At 37.2% G+C, this 21958-nt stretch overlaps 1 protein-coding gene across 3 annotated transcripts in view; it reads left to right on the top strand.

Annotated features, from left to right (window-relative positions):
* SCAPER (S-phase cyclin A associated protein in the ER) overlaps positions 1 to 21958 on the top strand; it is a 419624-nt gene that overhangs the window by 93853 nt on the left and 303813 nt on the right. For all 3 annotated transcript variants that reach the window (XM_070358560.1, XM_070358561.1, XM_070358559.1), the window contains exons 8-9: positions 4858 to 5018; positions 20321 to 20583. In XM_070358560.1, the coding sequence (XP_070214661.1) occupies positions 4858 to 5018; positions 20321 to 20583 (424 nt within the window). The remainder of the gene's footprint in view (positions 1 to 4857; positions 5019 to 20320; positions 20584 to 21958) is intronic.

Here is a 21958-nt window from a genome sequence, read left to right as displayed (position 1 = left end):
ATATATTGTTGTATATGTTTTTGTTTATGTTTGAATAAAAAGTTAAAATCCAGGAAGAGTAAAGTTTTAACTTTTAGGAAGTATTTTATGTTCAAACATAGGATCCCGGAGTTAGAACTCAGAAACGTATTTCATGCTAAATGATTAGTAGCATGAATTGTCAATTTCACAACAGATGACCTAAATATATCATAAACTGTGTTATATGTCATATGGACAGTAATATATCTTTATACATTATAATCTTATCAACAGTTGTATAATTACTATTTTATAAAGTTGTCTTTTATATCACATAACAGAAGAGTTATAAGAAGAAATGAGGTTGTATTGTCTTTTGTATTTACCTACGTAGTTATTTACTTTGGTGGTTCTCTTTATCTCCTCATGTGGATTCAGGTTACTGTCTGGTGGCCTATCATTCAACTGGAGCTGTCTTTAATATATCTTATTAGGCAGGTCTGCTGGTAGCAGTTTTTATCAGGTTTTGTTTATCTGAGAATATCTTAATTTATCTTTGAATTTTTTGAAGGATAGTTTTGCTGTACATAGAATTCTTGATTGAGAGTGTTTCTGTTTCAGCACTTTGACTATGTCCTCTCACTGCCTTCTGGCTTCCATGTCTTCTGATGAGAAATAAGGTGTTATTCTTACATAAGATACCTCAGTTCTCTCTCTTGATGCTCTCAAGATTCTCTCTTTGTCTTTTGTTTTCAGTAGTTTGATTATGATGTATTTAGGTGTGGAGTTTGTAGAGCTCTTCTAGATTTGTAGATAAGTGTTTTTCATCAAATTTAGTAAGTTTTTGTCCATTATTTCTACAGATACCCTTTCTGTCCCTTTTTCTCTCTCCTCTCCTCTGGAAATCCCACTCTTACTGAGAATGTGTTACTCATGATGGTGTTCCACAGTCTTTGAGACTCTGTTCAAATTTCTGCATTCATTTTTCTTTCTGTTTTTTGGGTTCAGTTCAGTCGCTCAGTCGTGTCTGACTCTTTGCGACCCCGTGAATTGCAGCATGCCAGGCCTCCCTGTCCATCACCAACTCCTGGACATCACTCAAACTCACGTCCATCGAGTTGGTGATACCATCCAGCCATCTCATCCTCCGTTGTCCCCTCCTGCCCCCAATCCCTCCCAGCATCAGAGTCTTTCCCAATGAGTCAACTCCTCGCATGAGGTGGCCAAAGTACCAGAGTTCAGCCTCAGCATCAGTCCTTCCAAAGAACACCCAGGACTGATCTCCTTTAGAATGGACTGATTGGATCTCCTTGCAGTCCAAGGGACTCTCAAGAGTCTTCTCCAACACCACGGTTCAAAAGCATCAATTCTTCGGCGCTCAGCTTTCTTCACAGTCCAACTCTCACATCCATACATGACCACTGGAAAAACCATAGCCTTGGTTATATAGTCTCAATTTACCTCTTTTTAAATTTGCTAGTTCTTTATTTTGCAAGCTTAATTCTACTGTTGAGCCCCTCTGGTGAATTTTTCATTTTCATTATTGTACTTTTCAACTCCAGAATACATATGTAGTTCTTTTAAAGTATTTATTTGTGTATTTATTTGATTGTGACAGGTCTTAGTTGCAGCACGTGGGATCTTCAGTCTTCATTGTTGCATGTGGGATCTTTAGTTGTGGCGTTTGGAGTCTACTTCCTTGACCAGGGATCAAACCTGAGCCCTGTGAACTGGGAACACAGAATCTAAGTCTCTGTGATTATTTTTCATATTTGATTTAATTTTTATTGATATCCAGTATTTGGTGAAACATTTTTCTCATACTTTATTTTTAGACGTGGTTGTGTTTTGTTCTTAAATATTCTTTGAACATATTTATAATAGCTCATTTAAAGTCTTTGTCTAGTAAGTCCAACGTTCAAGCTTCCTTCAGGACTTGTTTTGGTTGCTTTTCTTTTGTGTGTCTGTGGGTAGGCTATACTTCCTGTTTCTTTGCGTGTCTTATGGCTTTTGTTAAAAATTGGATATTTTAAATAGTATAGTGTGATAGCTCTGGAGATGATATTGCTACACTTTCCAGGATTTGTTGTCACTCTTCAGTGGTGGTGGCTTTGCTACTATTTGTTTGTTTAGTGACTTTCTTGAACTAGTCTTCTGAAGTCTAAGTGAAGTGAAGTGAAGTTGCTCAGTCGTGTCCGACTCTTTGGGACCCCGTGGACTGTAGCCTGCCAGGCTCCTCTGTCCATGGGATTCTCCAGGCAAGAATACTGTAGTGGGTTACCATTTCCTTCTCCAGGGAATCTTCCCGACCCAGGGATCGAACCCAGGTCTCCTGCATTGCAGGCAGACGCTTTAACCTCTGAGCCACCAGGGAAGCCACCTCTGTGTTTTTTGTTATTATAGTCACTGAAGTCTCTACTTAGTTATCTTAGTTGCCAGCTAATGATTTGACAGAGATTTCCTTAAATGCCTTGAACCAATAAGTCTCCTAGCTCTTTTCTAGTTTTAGGTGTGATCACCATGTCTTCAGTGCTCTGGAGTTTACAGTTCTAACTTTGCTCTCAATTCCTGCTTCCTCAGAGCCTCAAGGGCAGTCAGAGGTGAGAGATTAGAGCTGTTTCAGACCTTTCTTGAGTTTGCACACAACCCAGCGCATGTGTGTGGTCTTCTTGATTTCCAGGAATGTATTAGAGCTTTTCAAAGCCCCCCAAGGACTTCTCATTCTCCACCATTGCCTTTTAAGTTAGCCCCTGTTTGCCCCAAATGCCATTGATACCTCTGGCAGCTATGATGTTGTTCGTGAAAGTTATCACTGTTTTTTTCCTTAAATTTCCATAGCAAACTTCACTTTTAAAGATAAATATCTGTTTGGACTCGAGTTCTTTAGAGTGAGTCTTAACATTTGTAGTGTGAGGGTCAGTAAGTAGTTTGCTTGGTCAGTCATCTTTGTTCGGTTAAAACTTACCCTTTCTTCGTGGCTTCTCATTGTTCCTGTCTCCATGTCCATGGTCAGTTTCATCTCCTGTTTCTGCTGGGCCTTGCATATATGTATATTATTATTAGATTTTCAGTGTGTTAACGTTTTTAATGTTAATTTTTGTTCTTACACTATGACCTTCTTTAAGGGAAGATGTTTGTCATATTTTCTGTATCCCAAGCACCTAGCATTGTACTCAGCCCTTAGTAAGAGCTCACTAAGTGTTATTCAGTAGAATCAATTTTTTGCTTTAAATGAGATTATTAGATAGTATTGCCCTAGGTGAAGGTTGATGGACTTTGGAGCTGTCACGCGAGTGTATGTTCCTCGGTTTTTTGTCTCGTCACAACAAAGATTTGGAGTGACGGACATTAAAGCCCCCTCAGCGTGTCACAGCTCTTGGGTCTTGGATAGACCGTGTTATAGCTCTCAGGTCTCAAACAGACCATGTTATAGCTCTTAGACAAATCAGTGTTACAGTTCAGTCTTACAGCTCTATTTTATTCAGAAGATAGCAGGAAAATCCATCCTGGAGGCGTGAGGGCACGTCGATCTAAAGATGCGAAGAGAAGAGCGCCGCAGCGTGTGGGAGAGAGAGAGAGCTAGCTTTGGCTCCTCTTTTTATATGTTTTTTCTCTCTGGGCCTGTCCTATGTAAATTGGGCCAGCCAGGAGTGTTGTTTGTTTTACCTGAGGTCCTCACTCCGGTCCTCGGACCTTCCTTTGTTTTATTTTTGTGGGCTTTTCTCTTCCTTGTCTTTTAGCCACCGCCATTTTGGACTCCTTTTCCCTATTCTACCTACCTAACAGAGCCTTATAATAATTGAACTTTAGTGGAGTTGGGGAAAGATATATAAGCAAATAAAAGCAAATGTTTGTATATTCAAGCACCATTTAAAGACAAATTCCCCTATAATGCATTCCGTTGGTCTGTAGTGCAGAGAGTCTTGTATGGTGCATGGTTTATTTTAACACTGAAATTCTTTAATGCGTAAATAATAAAGTTCTCATATTGATCTTCATGTGTTGTATCATTGAATTAATTGACACCCTTTATTATCATCATAAAATGAGAATAAAGCATGCTGAAAAACTGTGGCTTATAGGCTGACTTTAGTGTATATACTCACTTCTCTTCTTACTGGTTGAGTTAAATGCTTTAGACTCTGCAGTTAGTTACCAAACTTGTTTATTTAAGTTGTCTGTATTTTAACTCATAACTTAAATATTAAGTAAACCACTAAAATATGTGTATAAAATGAATCGTTGTTTCTGTGAAAACTAGGATGAGTTTTTGGGAAGCTTTGATAAAGTCAACTGTTAAAGTTTTGCTGTCAAATGAGAAGTGGATAGGACAACTATAAAAGCTTGGAGAGATTATTAAAGTTGGGAAGAATTGTGCTCTTATTTAATAGGTGTCACTAAATTATCACTCCATTTCAAAAAACCCAAAATTGGACATTGTCAATGAGGCATCATACTTGAGGTTCATGTAAGAAATAATACATGTGAAAAACCCTGTTTTAATGGTGCCTGTGTTGATATATGGTCAAATTAATGGACATTTATATTATTAATAGATAAGGGTTTTAAATGAAAATAAAACGTTAAGGGTATATGTGCAGGTATATGTGCATATTTTTTAAGATTCTCCATTTCACTGAGATTTTCTTTTAAATTGAACTAGTGACAGCTTTTATATTATGTTTGCTCCCATACTATATGTTATGCTGGACTAATGAAGTATTAGTCCAGGATATTTATGAATATATTTGCCTTAAGTTGCTATGATAGTATGTTATCCTGTGTGTGTAGATATACATTCACACATATAATTCATTTAAAATTTAAATATATTAAGTATATATTTTAAATTTCAATGTGTATTTGATTTATTAAATTCAGTCATTTTCTCCATAGGGGTTCATCTGGCACAGTGGCTGCTCCGCGTCTGGCTCCCACAGGGGTCAGTTGGGCTGACAAGGTAAAGGCTCATCATACAGGCTCTACTGCTTCTTCAGATGTAGCACCTGCCCCGTCTTGCCCACCAGTGGCAGTGCAGAAGCCTTCCCGCAGAAATGGCAAGTGGTTTTGAGTCAACCTTTTTATGCAGTAGACAAGTGGGTTTACATGGATCTATTTATTTTATTTGAAATTGGTCATAGTAGCATTATATATTTATCTGGGTGCATCATTTCTGTGATGTTAATTTGCCTTAGTTAAAATCATAAAATAAGCTTAAAAACTATATGAAAACTTAGGAAGATCATTCTAGTCTCGAGTTTGAGAATGATGTCTTTTGTCAATTCATTTATTAAGATCCTTTATAACTCTTTTGACTTAAAGTAGAAAAGAAATACAGTAGTTCATCCTCTACTTTAAAATATCATGCCAGTACTTCATTAATATTTAAATACTATTTAAATGCATTTCATTAGTATTTTAAATACTGAAATAATATCCTGTTTATCTTTACTCATGTATCTGTTTTCCATACCATCAGAATAAATAAAGGTCAAAAATAAATAGAAGGGCCATTATTCTAAAGACCCACCTTTATTTATTCCGTAGGGGTTTTCTACATAAATTCAGGGTGGATTTTTTTAAATTTTCAGCTGCATTAGGTCTTCACTGCTGTGCATGGGCTTTCTCTAGCCGTGGCCGGTTGGGGGCGCTTACTCCTCACTGTGGTGCGCAGGCTTCTCATTGAGGTGACTTCTCTTGTTGCAAAGCACAGGCGCTAGGGTGACGGGCTTCAGTAGTTGCGACCCGTGTGCTCAGTAGTTGTGGCACGTGGGCTTAGTTGCTTCACAGCGTGTGCAATCTTTGTGGACCAGGGATTGAACCGGTGGCCCCTGCATTGCAAGGTGGATTCTTAACCACTGGACCAGCAGGGAAGCCCCAGGGTAGATTTTTTTTATATACATTTTTAGAGACTTAGATTTTAGAGTGATAGGAAGAAATAATGAATTTGTATTATGAGTTAGAGACAACTTGAGAATACTGCTTTCTTTTCTTTTTGATGAAAGATCTGTTTGGAGCTTTTTGGTTCGTAAATGTTTTATTGGATATAACAAAGGTAATGCAACATCTTCATTACTGATATTGTGTTGTTTTTCCCATTTTGGTCTCAGTAAGATGTATTGGCTTGTTTCACATATATGCCTTACTTTTATAGAATATATTGCCCGTGCTTTCTCTATTGAGAAAGTAGAAAACTGAGAGTAGGCATGAGTTCTTTCTTAGGAAAAGGTAGGAAAATGTATAATCGTAAAGCTTAGTGTCTGTATCTTAAAAGGGTCTGAGAGAAATGTATTAAAAAATCAAAACCACAAGGAATTATATTGGGTTGGACAAAAAGTTCATTTGGGTTTTTCTGTAAGATGTTACAGATGTATCATAGTTTTGTTTAAAGCAGTATTTATGAGTGACCCATTTGGTTGAAGTGAAATGATTGATCTTAATTATGACTAGACTGAAAAATTATATTGTTAATGTACCAGGGAATTTTGTTTTTGACCACTTTAGTTTTCCATTTTGGGGTTTTGATGCACTGTTGTGCTCTGTGAGCAAGCTCTGGGAGTTGGTGATGGACAGGGAAGCCTGGTGGTGCTGCAGTTCATGGAGTCACAAAGAGTTGGACCTGAGCAACTGAAGTGTGCACTGAATTATGGTGTATAACTTAAGTTTAATTTATAACTGCAGTAGCTGTAATACTCAAGTTTTTAATAATATGCTATAAAATTGGTTTTTGTTAAAGATGACAAAGTGTTACCTCACTCTTTCCCCAAACTCAACTGAAATGATATGGAAGGACTTAAAGAAAAAGAGACAGGAGAAGATATGAGCAAAATTTGGAAAGTTGGAAAGTAGAAAGATCAGTGGTGACATTTGAGTAAGCTAGCTGCATCCTCAGCTCCAAGAGTGGGCAAAACTGTCAATGTCAAGTGATCCAATTTGCTCCACATAACTTCCAAAAGATGAAAAATTGGTGTGAGCAGGTATCTTTGGAAGTGAGAGTATAGATAGGGATTATAAGTTAAGAAGAATCTTGAATCTTCCTCAGTTTTTCATGACTCTGAATAGTAGGATGAGAGTAGATGTATCTCACTCACCCCACAAAATATTGGAGATTGATTCTCTTGAGAAGGTACAAAAGATAGTATTTGACCCGAGGGATACCAGCTATATTGAAAGATGGGAGTATTGTATTGAAAATAAAGAAGTTAAGTGAAAGACTGTTCATAATGTTAAGACGCCTCAATCTTTCTTCCTCTTCAAACCCTCTCCTCCTACTGATCTGTGAGGTTTCCAGATCAAGAGAACCCACACCTAAATAAGTCATCCAGATCTGGTATGCTGCTGCTGATGCTAAGTCACTTCAGTCGTGTCCGACTCTGTGCGACCCCATAGACGGCGCCCACCAGGCTCCCCCATCCATGGGATTCTCCAGGCAAGAATACTGGAGTGGGGTGCCATTGCCTTCTCCACAGATCTGGTGTAGATCATGAGATACCGGTCTCTGAGGCTGATGGTGTAATTGGGTGAATGTCTGGTAGTCCTGGAAGATGTTGGCAGTTGGGAGCTAGGCTGTGAATCGGGGCAGGCTGTTGTGACAGTGGGTCTGGACAGTCTCTCTCACCCACGTGCATGCATGCCACCCCACTGTCAGGTAGTAGGGTCTGTTTTTCTCTCCAGAAGTCTTTGGTTGGTCCTGTGACTTGATAGGATCAATAGAATGTATCTAAAGTGACGTTTAGTAAATTCCCAGCCTAGCTGGTAAAGAGTCCTGGCAGCGTCAGTTTTCTCCTTGTTAGAAGCCAACTGCCCTGTAAAGACAGAGAAGGCGATGGCACCCCAGTCCAGTACTCTTGCCTGGAAAATCCCATGGACAGAGGAGCCTGGTAGGCTGAAGTCCATGGGGTCACTAAGAGTCAGACATGACTGAGCGACTTCACTTTGACTTTTCACTTTCATGAACTGGAGAAGGAAATGGCAACCCACTCCAGTGTTCTTGCCTGGAGAATCCCAGGGACGGGGGAGCCTGGTGGGCTGCCGTCTCTGGGATCTCACAGAGTAGGACACGACTGAAGCGACTTAGCAGCAGCAGCAGCAGCTGCCCTGTAAAGAAGCCCAAGGTAGGCTACTGGATAATGAGAGACCATATGAAGACAAAGTGGCCAGGAGAAGAACTATCTCAGTCAGTATTAGTATCAAAACTTTTAGGAATGTGGTGAGGCCATCATGAACTCTCTGATTTCACTTGAATCACCCTAGCTGACACCACGTGGAGATGAGAAGAGTACCCTGTTATACCTCCCCCACAAAAACTGAGCACTCTTCAGATTCCTGACTCAAAGACTTTCATGGAAATAAGATTAGTATTTTAAGATGTTAAGTTTTAGTCATCTTATATAAAAATAGTTAATGAGACTATCCCCTATTTGAATAATATGGGTTATAGAAAGATAAAGGAAGAAGTCATGAAATAATTAAAGAAACTTTTGTTTAACATGAAGATAATAAACTTTTAACTATAAGGGCCATCCATTAACTGTCCAGTATAATGGATGAAAGTAGAGTGACATCAAAATTTGTTGGGAAATTTATGAATAATACAGATGATGAGAGGCTCTAAAAATAGAAAAGAATCAGTTTACATACAAATGACCAAGAATCACAATTGATTCTGAATCAATCAAAAAAAAATTTTGCTGAATTACTAGAAGCCACAAGAAAATTGAACAATGTCTTCAAAATTCTGGAGGAAGATAATTTCAAAGCTAAAATGCTATGTCCAGCCAAATTATCCATTATATGTGAGAATAGATTTTTCAAGACATTTTCAAACATGCAAGGTCTTAACATTTTTTTTTAACTGCATCGACACTGTTACTACTAGAGGGAAGCCAGCACAGAGAAGAGGCAAAGGTAATAATTCTGTGGTGGTGATCCCAGGATGTTTGCTGTGTGCATGTCTAGGGAGCAACCAGTCTAGAATTTTTCATGGTCACAGTACTCTGTAAGAGAGGAATCCAGAAAGATAAGTGAAATTCTTAAAGCAGCTAATGTGGTTGCACATGTTAGACGAGATTTAAAATCTTAAGAGACTTGGTATTGAATTAATACTAAGTCAGTAGAAAATACTGAGGTTAAATCATGAAGAAAAAAGAAATAGAATGCAGAGAAGAGCATAAGAGGCACATATGTAAATGGAGTCTGTGAAGGGATGGAGTGAATGGGGCAAAAGCAACATTTGAGGAGGTAAATCACTGAAGATTTTCCCAAACTGCAAAAGACATAAAGTCTTATATTCAAGAAATGCTGTAAACCTCCAAGTAGGAAAAATACAAAATAAATCTTATCTAGATGCAATATACTACAAATACTAAAAAAACTACTAGAAAATCTTTGCAAATAATCAGAGTTTTAAAAAAAGACTTTTCAAAGGAGCAACAGTAAACTCATAGCAGATAAAAGCCAGATGAGAGTGGAATGAGATCCTTAAGGTGCTGAAAGAAAATAACTGGCAAGATAGAATTCTACATCCAGCACAAATAACCTTCAAAATGAAGGTGAAATAAAGGTAATTCTAGATAAATAAAAAAATGAGAGAATTTGAAATTAGCAGACTTACACTAAAAGAAATGCTGCAGAGTTCTTCAGGTGGCATGTAAATGATGCCAGATAGAAAGCCAGAAATACATGAAGGAATGAAGAACCCTGGAAGGAGTAAACATGTAGAGAACATTAAATGTGTATTGACTGTATGGAACAATGTCTTGTGGAGCTTGACATGTGTGTAGAATGAAAATTTATGACAATAATTCAAAAGATAGCAGAAGAATGGAGTTTACATTATCTAGTTTCTAGCATTATCTAGGAAGTTACAAAATAATTTGTATTAGATATAAGTCAAGGATGTGTTATAAACTCAAGAAAGCAAAAAAGAAGAATAAAAGAATGTTCAACTAATAATCCTTTTGATTAATCCAAAAGAAAACTGGAGAAGAGGAAAAAAGAAACACAAAACAGATAAGACAAAAAACCAAATTGTAGTTATTAGAAGTAAATGCAATTGTATCAGTCCCTACATTAAATATAAATGGTCTAAATACTATATGTTAAAAACAAAATCATATATGAAACGAATCGCCAGTCCAGGTTCAATGTGTGATACTGGATGCTTGGGGCTGGTGCACTGAGACGACCCAGAGAGATGGTACGGGGAGGGAGGAGGGAGGGGGTTTCAGGATGGGGAACACGTGTATACCTGCGGCGGATTCATGTTGATGTGTGGCAAAACCAATACAATATTGTAAAGTAATTAGCCTCCAATTAAATAAATAAATTTATATTAAAAATTAAAAAAATAAAAATATGCACTGATTTGCAATCACAAAAAAAAATATAAAGCCATATTAAAAATAAACCTGTATTCTACTTACAAGAGATATACCTTCAATATGAAGACATGGAAAAGTCAAAAGAAAAAGACAGGGAAAGATGAAAGATATTCTATACATATCCTATTCAAATCAAAACTAGTATTTTTAGAATAGCCAGACAAAATGGAATAGACAGGAAGCATTTTAAAGAGAGATTTCTTTTTTTTTCAGTACTAAAGGGTCATCTCATCAGAAAGATAAAGTAATTCTAAGTTGCTTTAGACATACACATATATATATACATATCTTTAAAACATATAAAGCAAAACCAGGCAGGACTGAAAGGAAAAATTGAAAAAAGTCTATACCGGGAGATTTTAACATAACTATCTCAACTGATAGTACATATAGATAAAGATCAGTAAATATAAAAATCCAAACAACTTGATTAGTTAACTTTATGTAATTGATGTGTCTGACAAATAGTGCTTTCTCTTTCCCATTCCGATGCTTCAATCTGGAAACTTTGTATTGTTATGCATTTTAGTTATTACACTAATCCTCTGTTGTGTATGTCTAATACATATTTTCTTGAATATATTAATAATAGCTATTTAGAAATTTTGTGTCTGAGAAGTAAAATGTCTGGACTACCCATAGATTTGTTACTTTGAAAAACATTTTTGGGGAATTTTCAGTTTTTTGTTGTTCATTTATTATTCAATTATTTTATTAGTATGCCACATATTTAATTGAATGTTTAACATTGTGTATTAAAGGTTACAGGGGCTTTTTCTAAAAATGTATTTTTTTTATGGTAATAAGAGAACAAACAGAGCACCTTAATCCTGTCAGGGTTTGCCTTGAGGTTTTATTAAAGTTGATATGTTTTAGTTTTTTCTTGTTCCTTTTGGGGTCTTAACTGAAAACCTGGGGTGTTTGCCAAGACCACTTCATTCCTGAATTCCAGCTTTTGTTTCCTCAGCACCATACAGATGCTACAATATCTGCTTAGCTCGTTAGCACCCCAGCTGCTGTTTTCTTCTGGATTTCTTGGAGTCTTGCCTTGTATATGCAAAGTTTAGCAGTTGTCAGACTTCTTAAGGGAAGATTGAATGCAGATTTCTTTTGGCTTACTCTTCTTCAGTTCCCTGCTCTCCATGCTTATTTTTCCTTGAAGTCCCAGTTGCTTTAGATTCGGTGAACTCCAGCATCTGAGCTAGATAGGACTGGTGGTTTCTGCAAGGAGTCACTTTGCCTGCACTGTGAATTCCAGCAGTCTTCAGGGAAAATTCTGGGGTGAATGTGGATCTCACATTGTGGCCTCTATTCTCAGGAATTGTAATTCCTCAAATCTTGCCTATATTGGTTGCTTTCCAGTGCCTTTAAACAATTCATTTATGTATTTTGTCTAGCTCTTGTAGTTGTGTTTGACAGGAAGATTAATTTTAATACGGGCTACTTACTTTCTTACGGCTGTAACTGTAAATTGAAATACATAGTCAGGCACACATGGAACATTTACCAAAATTGACACATGCTGAGCCATTAAACGTTTCAACAGCTGTTAGATGATTGAACTCATTCTGTCTGAACACATTGGAATGAAGTTAGAAATTAATTATAAAAAGATAGCCGTGCAATTCTCAAATTTTTATAACTTTGGAATATATTTCTGAAAAGTCCACGAGTCAGGGAAGAAGTCACGATGAAATTAGAAAATATCAGTTGAAAGAAAATGAACATTTAAAAATCCTTGGGTCTGGTTAAAGCTATGCTTTGAGGAAAATTTCTAGCCTCAATTATAGCAACTAGAAAGAAGGAAAACCTATAATCCACATTTTGTTCATTTCAAGAAATTAGAAAAGAACAAGTTAGACCCAAGGAATATGGAAAGAAAAGGTTTATAGGAGAGAACACAGAGAAATTAACAAAGGCAAAACGTAGTTATTCAGATAGACTAATAAAATTAACAGATTTCTAGTAATAGCAAGAAAAAGAGGAGACAAAGCCTAGTACCAGGAATGAAACAAGGGTGTTGATAGAGATCCCACAAATATTAAAATTATGACCAATATTATACACTAAATTTAGAAACTTAGAAGAAATTGATAAATAACTTGAAAAATGTAACAAAAATTGCATAGCAAGAATTAGAAAAACTTGAAGGAACTTATAAGTATAAAAGAGAATGTGGGTTAATAATGAAACATTTTTTCATAAAGAAAATTCTGGGTCACGATGGCTTCACTTGTGAAGTCTTCCAAAGATTTTAGGTAAAGATAGCTTCAATCTTAAAGAAACTCTTCCTCAGAATAAAAGATCATTTTATAACCTTAATATTAAAACCTAAAAGGATATTACAGTAAAGCAACATTTTATCTTGAACATTGAACAAAATATTAGTGAATTAAATATAGTGATAAATAAAAATGATAACAAATAACAGGATTATCCCAGTGCTTTTTAAATTATTAGTTTTATTGACTTGAATTTAATACTACTTTATTAATGACATTTGTGAAAATTCTGGAGTGTAAAAACAGTGGTGTGAAATACAGTTTTGAGCTTTGGGCACATCTCTGAAATCATTTTAAGTATTTAGAAGTTCTCTGATAGTTTAAATAATGATTTACTGTTTTTAAGAAGTATCCTTATTTATGGGAATGATTTTTTGATATAGTTTTTACTGAAGTTTTCATTAAAAATATAATTTGTCCACAACTAATTTATTAGTGTTTAATAGACCTATGTTATACATGACCACAGGAAAAACCATAGCCTTGACTAGACAAACCTTTGTTGGCAAAGTAATGTCTCTGCTTTTGAATATGAAGGAAAGTTATGACCAACCTAGATATCATATTCAAAAGCAGAGACATTGCTTTGCCAACAAAGGTTCGTCTAGTCAAGGCTATGGTTTTTCCTGTGGTCATGTATGGATGTGAGAGTTGAACTGTGAAGAAGGCTGAGTGCCGAAGAATTGATGCTTTTGAACTGTGGTGTTGGAGAAGACTCTTGAGAGTCCCTTGGACTGCAAGGAGATCCAACCGGTCCATTCTCAAGGAGATCAGCCCTGGGATTTCTTTGGAAGGAATGATGCTAAAGCTGAAACTCCAGTACTTTGGCCACCTCATGCGAAGAGTTGACTCATTGGAAAAGACTCTGATGCTGGGAGGGATTGGGGGCAGGAGGAGAAGGGGACGACAGAGGATGAGATGGCTGGATGGCATCACTGACTCGATGGACGTGAGTCTGAGTGAACTCCGGGAGTTGATGATGGACAGGGAGGCCTGGCGTGCTGCGATTCATGGGGTCGCAAAGAGTCAGACATGACTGAGCGACTGATCTGATCTGATCTGATAGTTTCTATTTTGATATACTCTTCTTTTGAACTGCTTCATTTATTTCAGGTTTTTTTTTTTAATTGTGTGATAATGTTTGTATTGGCCATCTTATTGATTAATGGATTAGGTCCAAGTTTTAAACAGTATTTTTTTCTATAAAGAAGCTTTCAAAAAGGCTGTTTTTCTTTTTAAAGTAATTAATCATAGTGTTCCTAAGGGTGAGCCAGTTAAATTATCTGGAATCAAAAATCTTTTGTTAAACTTAATTTCATAATTTAGTTGTTTTTTTCTTTTTGTGTATTTGGTTTTTATGAGGTTGATTTTATAATTTTTCTTTATATATACATATATATATATATATACTTAAAGTATAGAACAGAGATAAATAAATTTTTAAAGAGTTAAACATGGGTGAAAATTGAATACAACTGGATGGTATATGATTTAAGGTGTTATTAGTAATTTTGCTGGTTATGTTAATGATGTTATATTTTAAAAATTCTATCTTTTAAAGACACATACTGGCTTTCCCTGGTGGCTCAGTGGTAAAAATTCTGCCTGCCAATGTAGGAGACACAGGTTTTGATCCTTGATGGGGAAGATCCCACACGCTGCAGAGCAGCTCAGCCTCTGTGTCACGACTGTTGAGCCTGCGATCCAGAGCCCGTGTGCCTCAGCTATTGAAGCCACATACGCCCTTCTCTTGTGCTGCACAAGAGGAGCCCCTGCAATGAGAAGCCCACACACCACAACTAAAGAGTAGCTGCTCACCACAACTGGAGAAAAGCCTGCACAGCACAGAGCCAGCAAAGCCAGAAAGAACAAAATATGATGTTTTAAAGAAGTATATTAAAGAATAAAAGGACACATACTGAATATTTCCAGGAGAAGTGATGTTTCTAGGATTTCTTTTAAAATATTACAGGGCTTCCCTGGTGGCTCTGTGGTAAAAAAAATCTGCCTTCCAAAGCAAGAGACACAGGTTTGATCCCTGATTTGGGATGGTCTCACATGCTGTGGAGCAACTAAGCCCGTGCGCCACAACTACAGAGCCTGTGCCCTAGAGCCCGGAAGCCACAACTGCTGAACCCGTGGGCAGCAGCTGCTGAGGCCGACACCCTAGTGCCCATGCTCCACAACGAGGGGAGCCACACCGGTGAGAAGCCCAGACACCACAACTGGAGAGCAACCCCTGCTCTCTGCAACTGGAGAAAAGCCTGCACAGCAACGAAGACCTAGAACTGCCAGAAATGGATAAAATTTTAAAAAATATTTCAGAAAAAAACAATAGGGAAGAAGAAATGAAATAAGAACAGCAGAATGTTGATAATTATTGAAGCTTAATGATTAGAGTGGGGACTTCATACTATTTTCTGTGTACTGTATTTGAAAATCTTCATAATAAAATGTATAAATATAATAAATAATAAAATAATGAAAAAATAGTAAAAAGTTTAAGAAAACAACAATAAATTTAAGCATGCTTTCCCCTTGCAGATTTCAAAATGCAGATTTTTCAAATAAAAGATAACAGGTTCCATCTAGTCATTATTTTAAAATATAAATGTAGTAACAGTTGCAATATTTAAAAAATGAGTCAATATACTAGTCACGAGAATGAGCGTTTTTGTAAATTTTTTTTTCCTTTGAAATAAAATATCTTCTACGTAGTGAATCATGTAATGGCATGGCCTATTGTTGTTCAGTTGCTCGGTCGTGTCCGACTCTTTGTGACCTCATGGACTGTAGCACTGCAGGCTTCCCTGTCCTTCACTGTCTCCCGGAGCTTGCTCAAACTCATGTCCATTGAGTTGGTGATGCCATTCAACCATCTCATCCTCTGTCATCCCCTTCTCCTCCTGCCTTCAGCCTTTCCCATCATCAGGGTCTTTTCTAATGAGTCAGCTCTTGGCATCAGGTGGCCAAAGTATTGGAGCTTCAGCTTCAGCATCAGTCCTTCCAGTGAATATTCAGGATTGATTTCCTCTAGGATTGACTAGTTTGATCTCCTTTCAGTCCAAGGGACTCTTGAGAGTCTTCTCCAACACCACAGTTCAAAAAGCATCAATTCTTTGGCATTCAGCTTTTTTTATAATCCAACTCTCACATCCATACATGACCACTGGTAAAACCATAGCTTTGACTAGATGGACTTTTGCTGGCAAAGTAATGTCTCTGCTTTTGAATATGCTATCTAGGTTGGTCATAACTTTCCTTGCAAGGAGTAAGCGTCTTTTAATTTCATGGCTGCAATCACCATCTGAAGTGATTTTGGAGCCCCCCAAAATCAGCCACTGTTTCCATTGTTTCCCCATGTATTTCCCATGAAGTGATGGGACCGAATGCCATGATCTTCGTTTTCTGAGTGTTGAGCTTTAAGCCAACTTTTTCACTCTCCTCTTTCACTTTGATCAAGAGACTCTTTAGTTCTTCACTTTCTGCCATGAGGGTGGCGTCATTTGCATATCTGAGTTTATTGGTATTTCTCCCAGCAATCTTGATTCCTGCTTATGCTTCTTCAGCCCAGCGTTTCTCATGATGTACTCTGCATATAAGTGAAATAAGCAGGGTGACAACATACAGCCTTGACGTACTCCTTTTCCTATTTGGAACTAGTCTATTGTTCCATTTCCAGTTACAACTGTATGCTTTTGTTTTATTATCTAGGATGCCACTCTGAGTCTTTTGGTTGGAAAATTTGGTCCATGTTCTTTTTTTAAAACTTATTTAGTTTCTCTTTAGGGAATTTCCTTTGGTTGTCCTTTAAGGGTTGGTTTGCTAGTGACACATTTGCTTAGTTTTCTTTTCATCTGAGAATGCCTTATTTATTCTTCATTCCTGAAGCATAGTTTCACTGATTATAGAATTTGCGATTGACAATTCTTTCAGTCCTTGAAAGTTGTGCCACTTCCTCCGGGCCTTCAGTGTTTCAGAGGAGAAATTTGCTGTCATTGAAACTGATGTTCTGCTATAGCTAATTTATCTTTTCCCTATGGCTTCTTGTCACCCCACCATGGCTTCTTTTAAGAATTTTTCTTTGTTTTTTCTTTTCAGAGGTTTCATTATGATGTGTTTTAGCATCAGTTTCTTTGGATTTCTTAGTTCTTTCAGTTTTATATCTTTTTAGTTCCTTTAGTGTTATATCTTTCACTAAGTTTGGAAAGTTTTTATTCGTTCTTTCTTTAAATACTTTTTAAGTCCTACACTCTCCTCTCTTTCTGGGACTCCACTAACACAAATGTTACTTCTTTTGTTGTTGGCATAAAGGTCCTTTGTGCTCCATTTAAGATATTCCCTATGATACCTTTTCAGCAAAATTGGAGACTAACTTTCACCACTTCTTGGCTGCTACTGGAGGTAGCTCAATTCTCGTCTGCACCCCCACTGACACAACAGAGGGGCAGAGTGAGGGGAGGACTGACTCCTGACTTATCTGTGTAAGGTGGAGTGGAATCTTAGCTTCCTGATGGGTCCTGCTGGCATTATCACAAGGTGAAATGGGATCCATGTGCCAAGTAGATGTGTCTTCTACTACTTTATTCTGTAGCGATGATGTTGGTGAGGGTAAAAGCTCAGCTTTCTATATGGGACCTGCCAACACTGGGGGTGGGGAAGATCAGAATATTGACTCATTCTGTGTGTCTTTGATGTTGGATGAAGGTAGAGGCTGTGCTCAGCACTGGACGCTTAGGACTGTGGGTAGGGTAGATCAGTATCTACCAGTTCTGACTCTCACCACCTCATTAAGTCTCACTGCTGCTCAGTTGGTATGAAAGTTCAGTTTTCCACTGACACTAGGGGTGGGGAAAAGTAGAGTGCTGACTAATCCAGTTCCTACTGCCTTGTTTAATGTCATTTGGAAGTAGAAACTCAGCTCACTGTTCAACTTTGCTGACACTGTTTTGGTGAGGGAGTTGGACCATCTATTTCTACCACATGGGCAATGGAAGTTCAACTCTCTACTTACCCCTATTGAAACCATGAGGTGCAAGTTTTCCACTGATGGTTGGCTGAATAGAAGGAGGATTGCCAAAATGATTATTTTCTTAGGTCATTGTTTCCTCTGCCCTTCAGCTTGGCAAAGCAAGTTTTGCTGATGCCCGTTTTGTGTGTATCATTTGTTCTTTCTGGGTTGGAGGCCTTTGTACCATCTTGTCATATATAGGAAGCAATTAGGAAACACAGAGAACTCATCGCTATGCTGCTTTTAACTCCCAGGGTCACTAGGCAGTCCACCTATCTCTTTCTGTCTTTTAAAATCTTCCTGTGCTTATTTTGTGTGTTTTTCCAGAGTTCTTAGTTGTAAGAAGAAGGACCTGGAAATGCAAGTCAGGCTACTCCATCTTGGCCAGAACTAGGTATCTTCATATTAATTTTGACACACTACATTTTAGCCTATAAACTTTTAATAATTATGGCTATTAACTGTATACGTGTATACTTCAGGTTGTGACATTTTGAACCATTGTAGTAGAAGATTCATATTTATTTTGGGCTATTTTGCTCCGTGTCTTTGGACATAGGCCCTCATTTTTTTATGTGTATGGTGAAATACTGAACTAGATCCTTGAGTGTTCATTCAATTAACATTCTATAATCTTATGATCATTAAAGTAGTTTTTTTTTTTTTTTTTTTCCTTTTTTGCTAAGGTAGTGTATACTTTTGGTACTAAGGGGAAAAGTACTTGGACTTTGGAGCTAGGCCTATGTTTGGATTCTGAAAGATGGAGAGGCAGTTTTTACTTATCCATTAGACCATTGACATCAGAACCAGTTTGCCTGGACTTGCATCTTGGCTTTTACCTTTTGTCTCAGTTTCCTCATTGATAATATGGGAATGATAGTACTGATCTTAGGAAAAGATTAAAAGAGTTATATCGAAGGCACTTGCAACAGTGGTAGCACATAGTATACATTCAGTTCAGTTCAGTTGCCCAGTCATGTCCGACTCTTTGTGACCTCATGGACTGCAGCACGCCAGGCTTCCCTGTCCATCACCAACTCCCAGAGCTTACTCAAACTCATATCCGTTGAGTTGGTGATGCCATCCAACCGTCTCATCCTCTGTTGTCCCCTTCTCCTCCCACCTTCAATCTTTCCCAGCATCAAGGTCTTTTCCAGTGAGTCAGTTCTTCACATTAGGTGGCCAAAGTTTTGGAGTTTCAGTTTCAGCATCAGTCCTTCCAGTGAATATTCAGAACTGATTTCCTTTATGATGAACTGGTTGGATCTCCTTGTAGTCCAAGGGACTCTCAAGGGTCTTCTCCAACACCACAGTTCAAATGCATCAATTCTTCAGCTCTCAGCTTTCTTTATAGTCCAACTCTCATATCCATACATGACTACTGGAAAAACCATAGCTTTGACTAGACGTTTCTTTATTGGCAAAGTAATGTCTCTGCTTTTTAATATGCTATCTTGGTTGGTCATAGCTTTTCTTCCAAGGAGTAAGCATCTTTTAATTTCATGGCTGCAGTCACCATCTGCAGTGATTTTTTTTTAGCCCAAGAAAGTCTCTCACTGTTTCCATTGTTTCCCCATCTATTTGCCATGAAGTTGTGGGACCAGATGCCATGATCTTAGTGTTCTGAATGTTGAGTTTTAAGTGAACTTTTTCACTCTCCTCTTTCACTTTAATCAAGAGGCTCTTTAGTTCTTCACTTTCTGCCATGGAAAACTAACCAAACTGATCACATGGACAACAGCCTTGTCTAACTCAGTGAAACTATGAACCATGCCGTGTAGGGCTACCCAAGATAGGTCATGGTGGAGAGTTCTGACAAAACGTGGTCCACTGGAGAAGTGAATGGCAAACCACTTCAGTATTCTTGCCTTGAAAACCCCATGAACAGCATGAAAAGGCAAAAAGATAGGACACTGAAAGATGAACTTCCCAGGTCGGTAGGTACCCAATATGCCACGGGAGATCAGTGGAGAAATAACTCCAGAAAGAGTGAAGAGACGGAGCCAAACTAAAAACAATACCCAGTTGTGGATGTGACTGGTGATGTAAGTTAAGTCCAATGCCTTAAGAGCAATATTGCGTAGGAACCCGGTCTATGAATCAAGGCGAATTGGAAGTGGTCAAACAGGAGATGGCAAGAGTGAACATTGACATTTTAGGAATCAGTGAACTAAAATGGACTGGAATGGGTGAATTTAACTCAGATGACCATTATATCTACTACTGTGGGTAAGAATCCCTTAGAAGAAATGGAGTAGCCATCATAGTCAACAAAAGAGTCTGAAATGCAGTACTTGGATGCAGTTTCAAAAACAACAGAATGATCTCTCTATATTTCCAAGGCAAACCATTCAGTATCACAGTAATCCAAGTCTATGCCCTAACCAGTAATGGTATACATTATATAAATGTTGCTTGCTGACTGTGGGGCCTTAGGTCAGTCTTAATCTCAGTTTTATCATTTGTAAGATAAGGATAATTATACCTACCATGAGAGGTCATAGGAATTAGATAATACACACACACACACACACACGTGAATACACTTTGCATAGTAATCAGTGTCATGTTTATAGCTTATAGTCAATGAGAATTAGATTGTAAAATATTTTTATTTTATAGGTTTTTGAAAATTTATATCTTCTAAATAATTCTTGATTTATTTTCTTCCCTCAACTGTATAGAACGGAAGGATGCTGAAGGATGGGAAACTGTTCAGAGAGGAAGGCCTGTTCGTTCACGATCAACAGCAGTGATGCCAAAAGCTTCATTACCAACAGAAGCATTAAGATCAAAGGATGACAGTGATAAAGAAAATGTACATCTTTTGCCTGATGAAAGCATACAGAAAAGTGGATTTGTTGGAGATGAACCTTCTAATACTATAGAATCTCAGCCCAAGGACCCAGTACACTCATGTGATCATCCTCTTGCAGAAAGAACCCAGGTAGTACATTCTGAAAATCCTTTAACTGCTTTTTATATGGGATATATATATATATACATATATACATATATATATATATATATATATATATAGGAATGTCTTAATTTTTCTACTTCACTCTTTTACTTTTATTGTGAAAAATTTCAGATCTATAGAAAAGTTGCAAGAATAGAATAATGAACCCTCTAGTACTCTTTTCCTAGATTCACAGATTAACATTTTGCCACAGTTTCTTTTCTCTCTTTACGTGTTACATTTGAAAGTAATGTACAAACATCACAGCCATTCACCTTTAAATTCTACAGCATGTATCTCCAAAGAACAGAAAACTCTTTTCCATAACCACACTATAATAATAAAATTCAGAGAATTTGACATTTATATAATATTGTTATCTAAACTTATAGTCTGATTTTCAGAAATTCCAGTTGCCCCAGTAATTTCTTCACAGAAATTTTTTCCCTGATCAACGGTGCAGTTTAGAATCATACATTGTATTTGACTTTGTTTCTTTACTATGTTTGACCAGCATCAGTTACGTGCCCTGTCTTTATTTTTCATGACATTCATCTTTTAGAAGAATACATTGCAGATTTTTTTGGTACAGTGTTCTTCAGTTTCTTTATTCATTATTCACGTTGGCTTATGCATTTTAGACAAAAGTAAAGTGATCGTCAGCCTTGCATCTAAAGACACATCATACCAATTTGCCCGTGTTTGTTGACCTTGATTACTTGGTTAAGGGGAGTCCTCCTGCTTCATTTGTGGTCTTATTTAAAGTGATGAGAGTAAGAATCGTTTTTCACTTGCTCTACTTTTGTTTTCTACAGTCCAAGTATAGAGTGATTTGCTGATATTTAAAATAATTCCTTAGGTTTAATATTCCCGGTCCTTTTTCTTTTAGTCCATTTGAAGTTTATTTTACTTGTTTGGTTAAGCAGTGCATTTTTGAAAGATATTTGTTTACAAAAAGGTTTATGTTCACTTAGTATAGTTTTCTGTAAAGTCATTAGTGAAATATAAGAGATTGATATAGGTACAGAGACTAAGGAAAAAAGTTGTAAAATAACTGTAATATTTCTCAGTCCAGAATAGTAGCTTTTTAAAATTTTCTTCTTTTACCTGTAGAATATTTATTTTTCTTTAGACTCCCAAGTTTTTCGTAATGATAATAATATCTCTTAATCCTGCATTATTCTTAATGTTTTATAACTGTTTAATGTGTATATGTTTTATGCCCACATGAGATTGAAAACTCCTTGTGGGTAGAATCTTATGAAAGTGTGAAAGTGAAAGTCACTTAGTCGTGTCCAACTCCTTGCAACCCCGTGGACTGTAGCCTGCCAGGCTCCTCTGCCTATGGGATTCTCCAGGC

Source organism: Bos mutus, chromosome 21, assembly GCF_027580195.1.
Source record: "Bos mutus isolate GX-2022 chromosome 21, NWIPB_WYAK_1.1, whole genome shotgun sequence".
NCBI lineage: Eukaryota > Metazoa > Chordata > Mammalia > Artiodactyla > Bovidae > Bos > Bos mutus.
The sequence above is the reverse complement of the archived record's forward strand: the minus strand, read 5'-3'. Positions and strand labels throughout refer to the sequence as shown.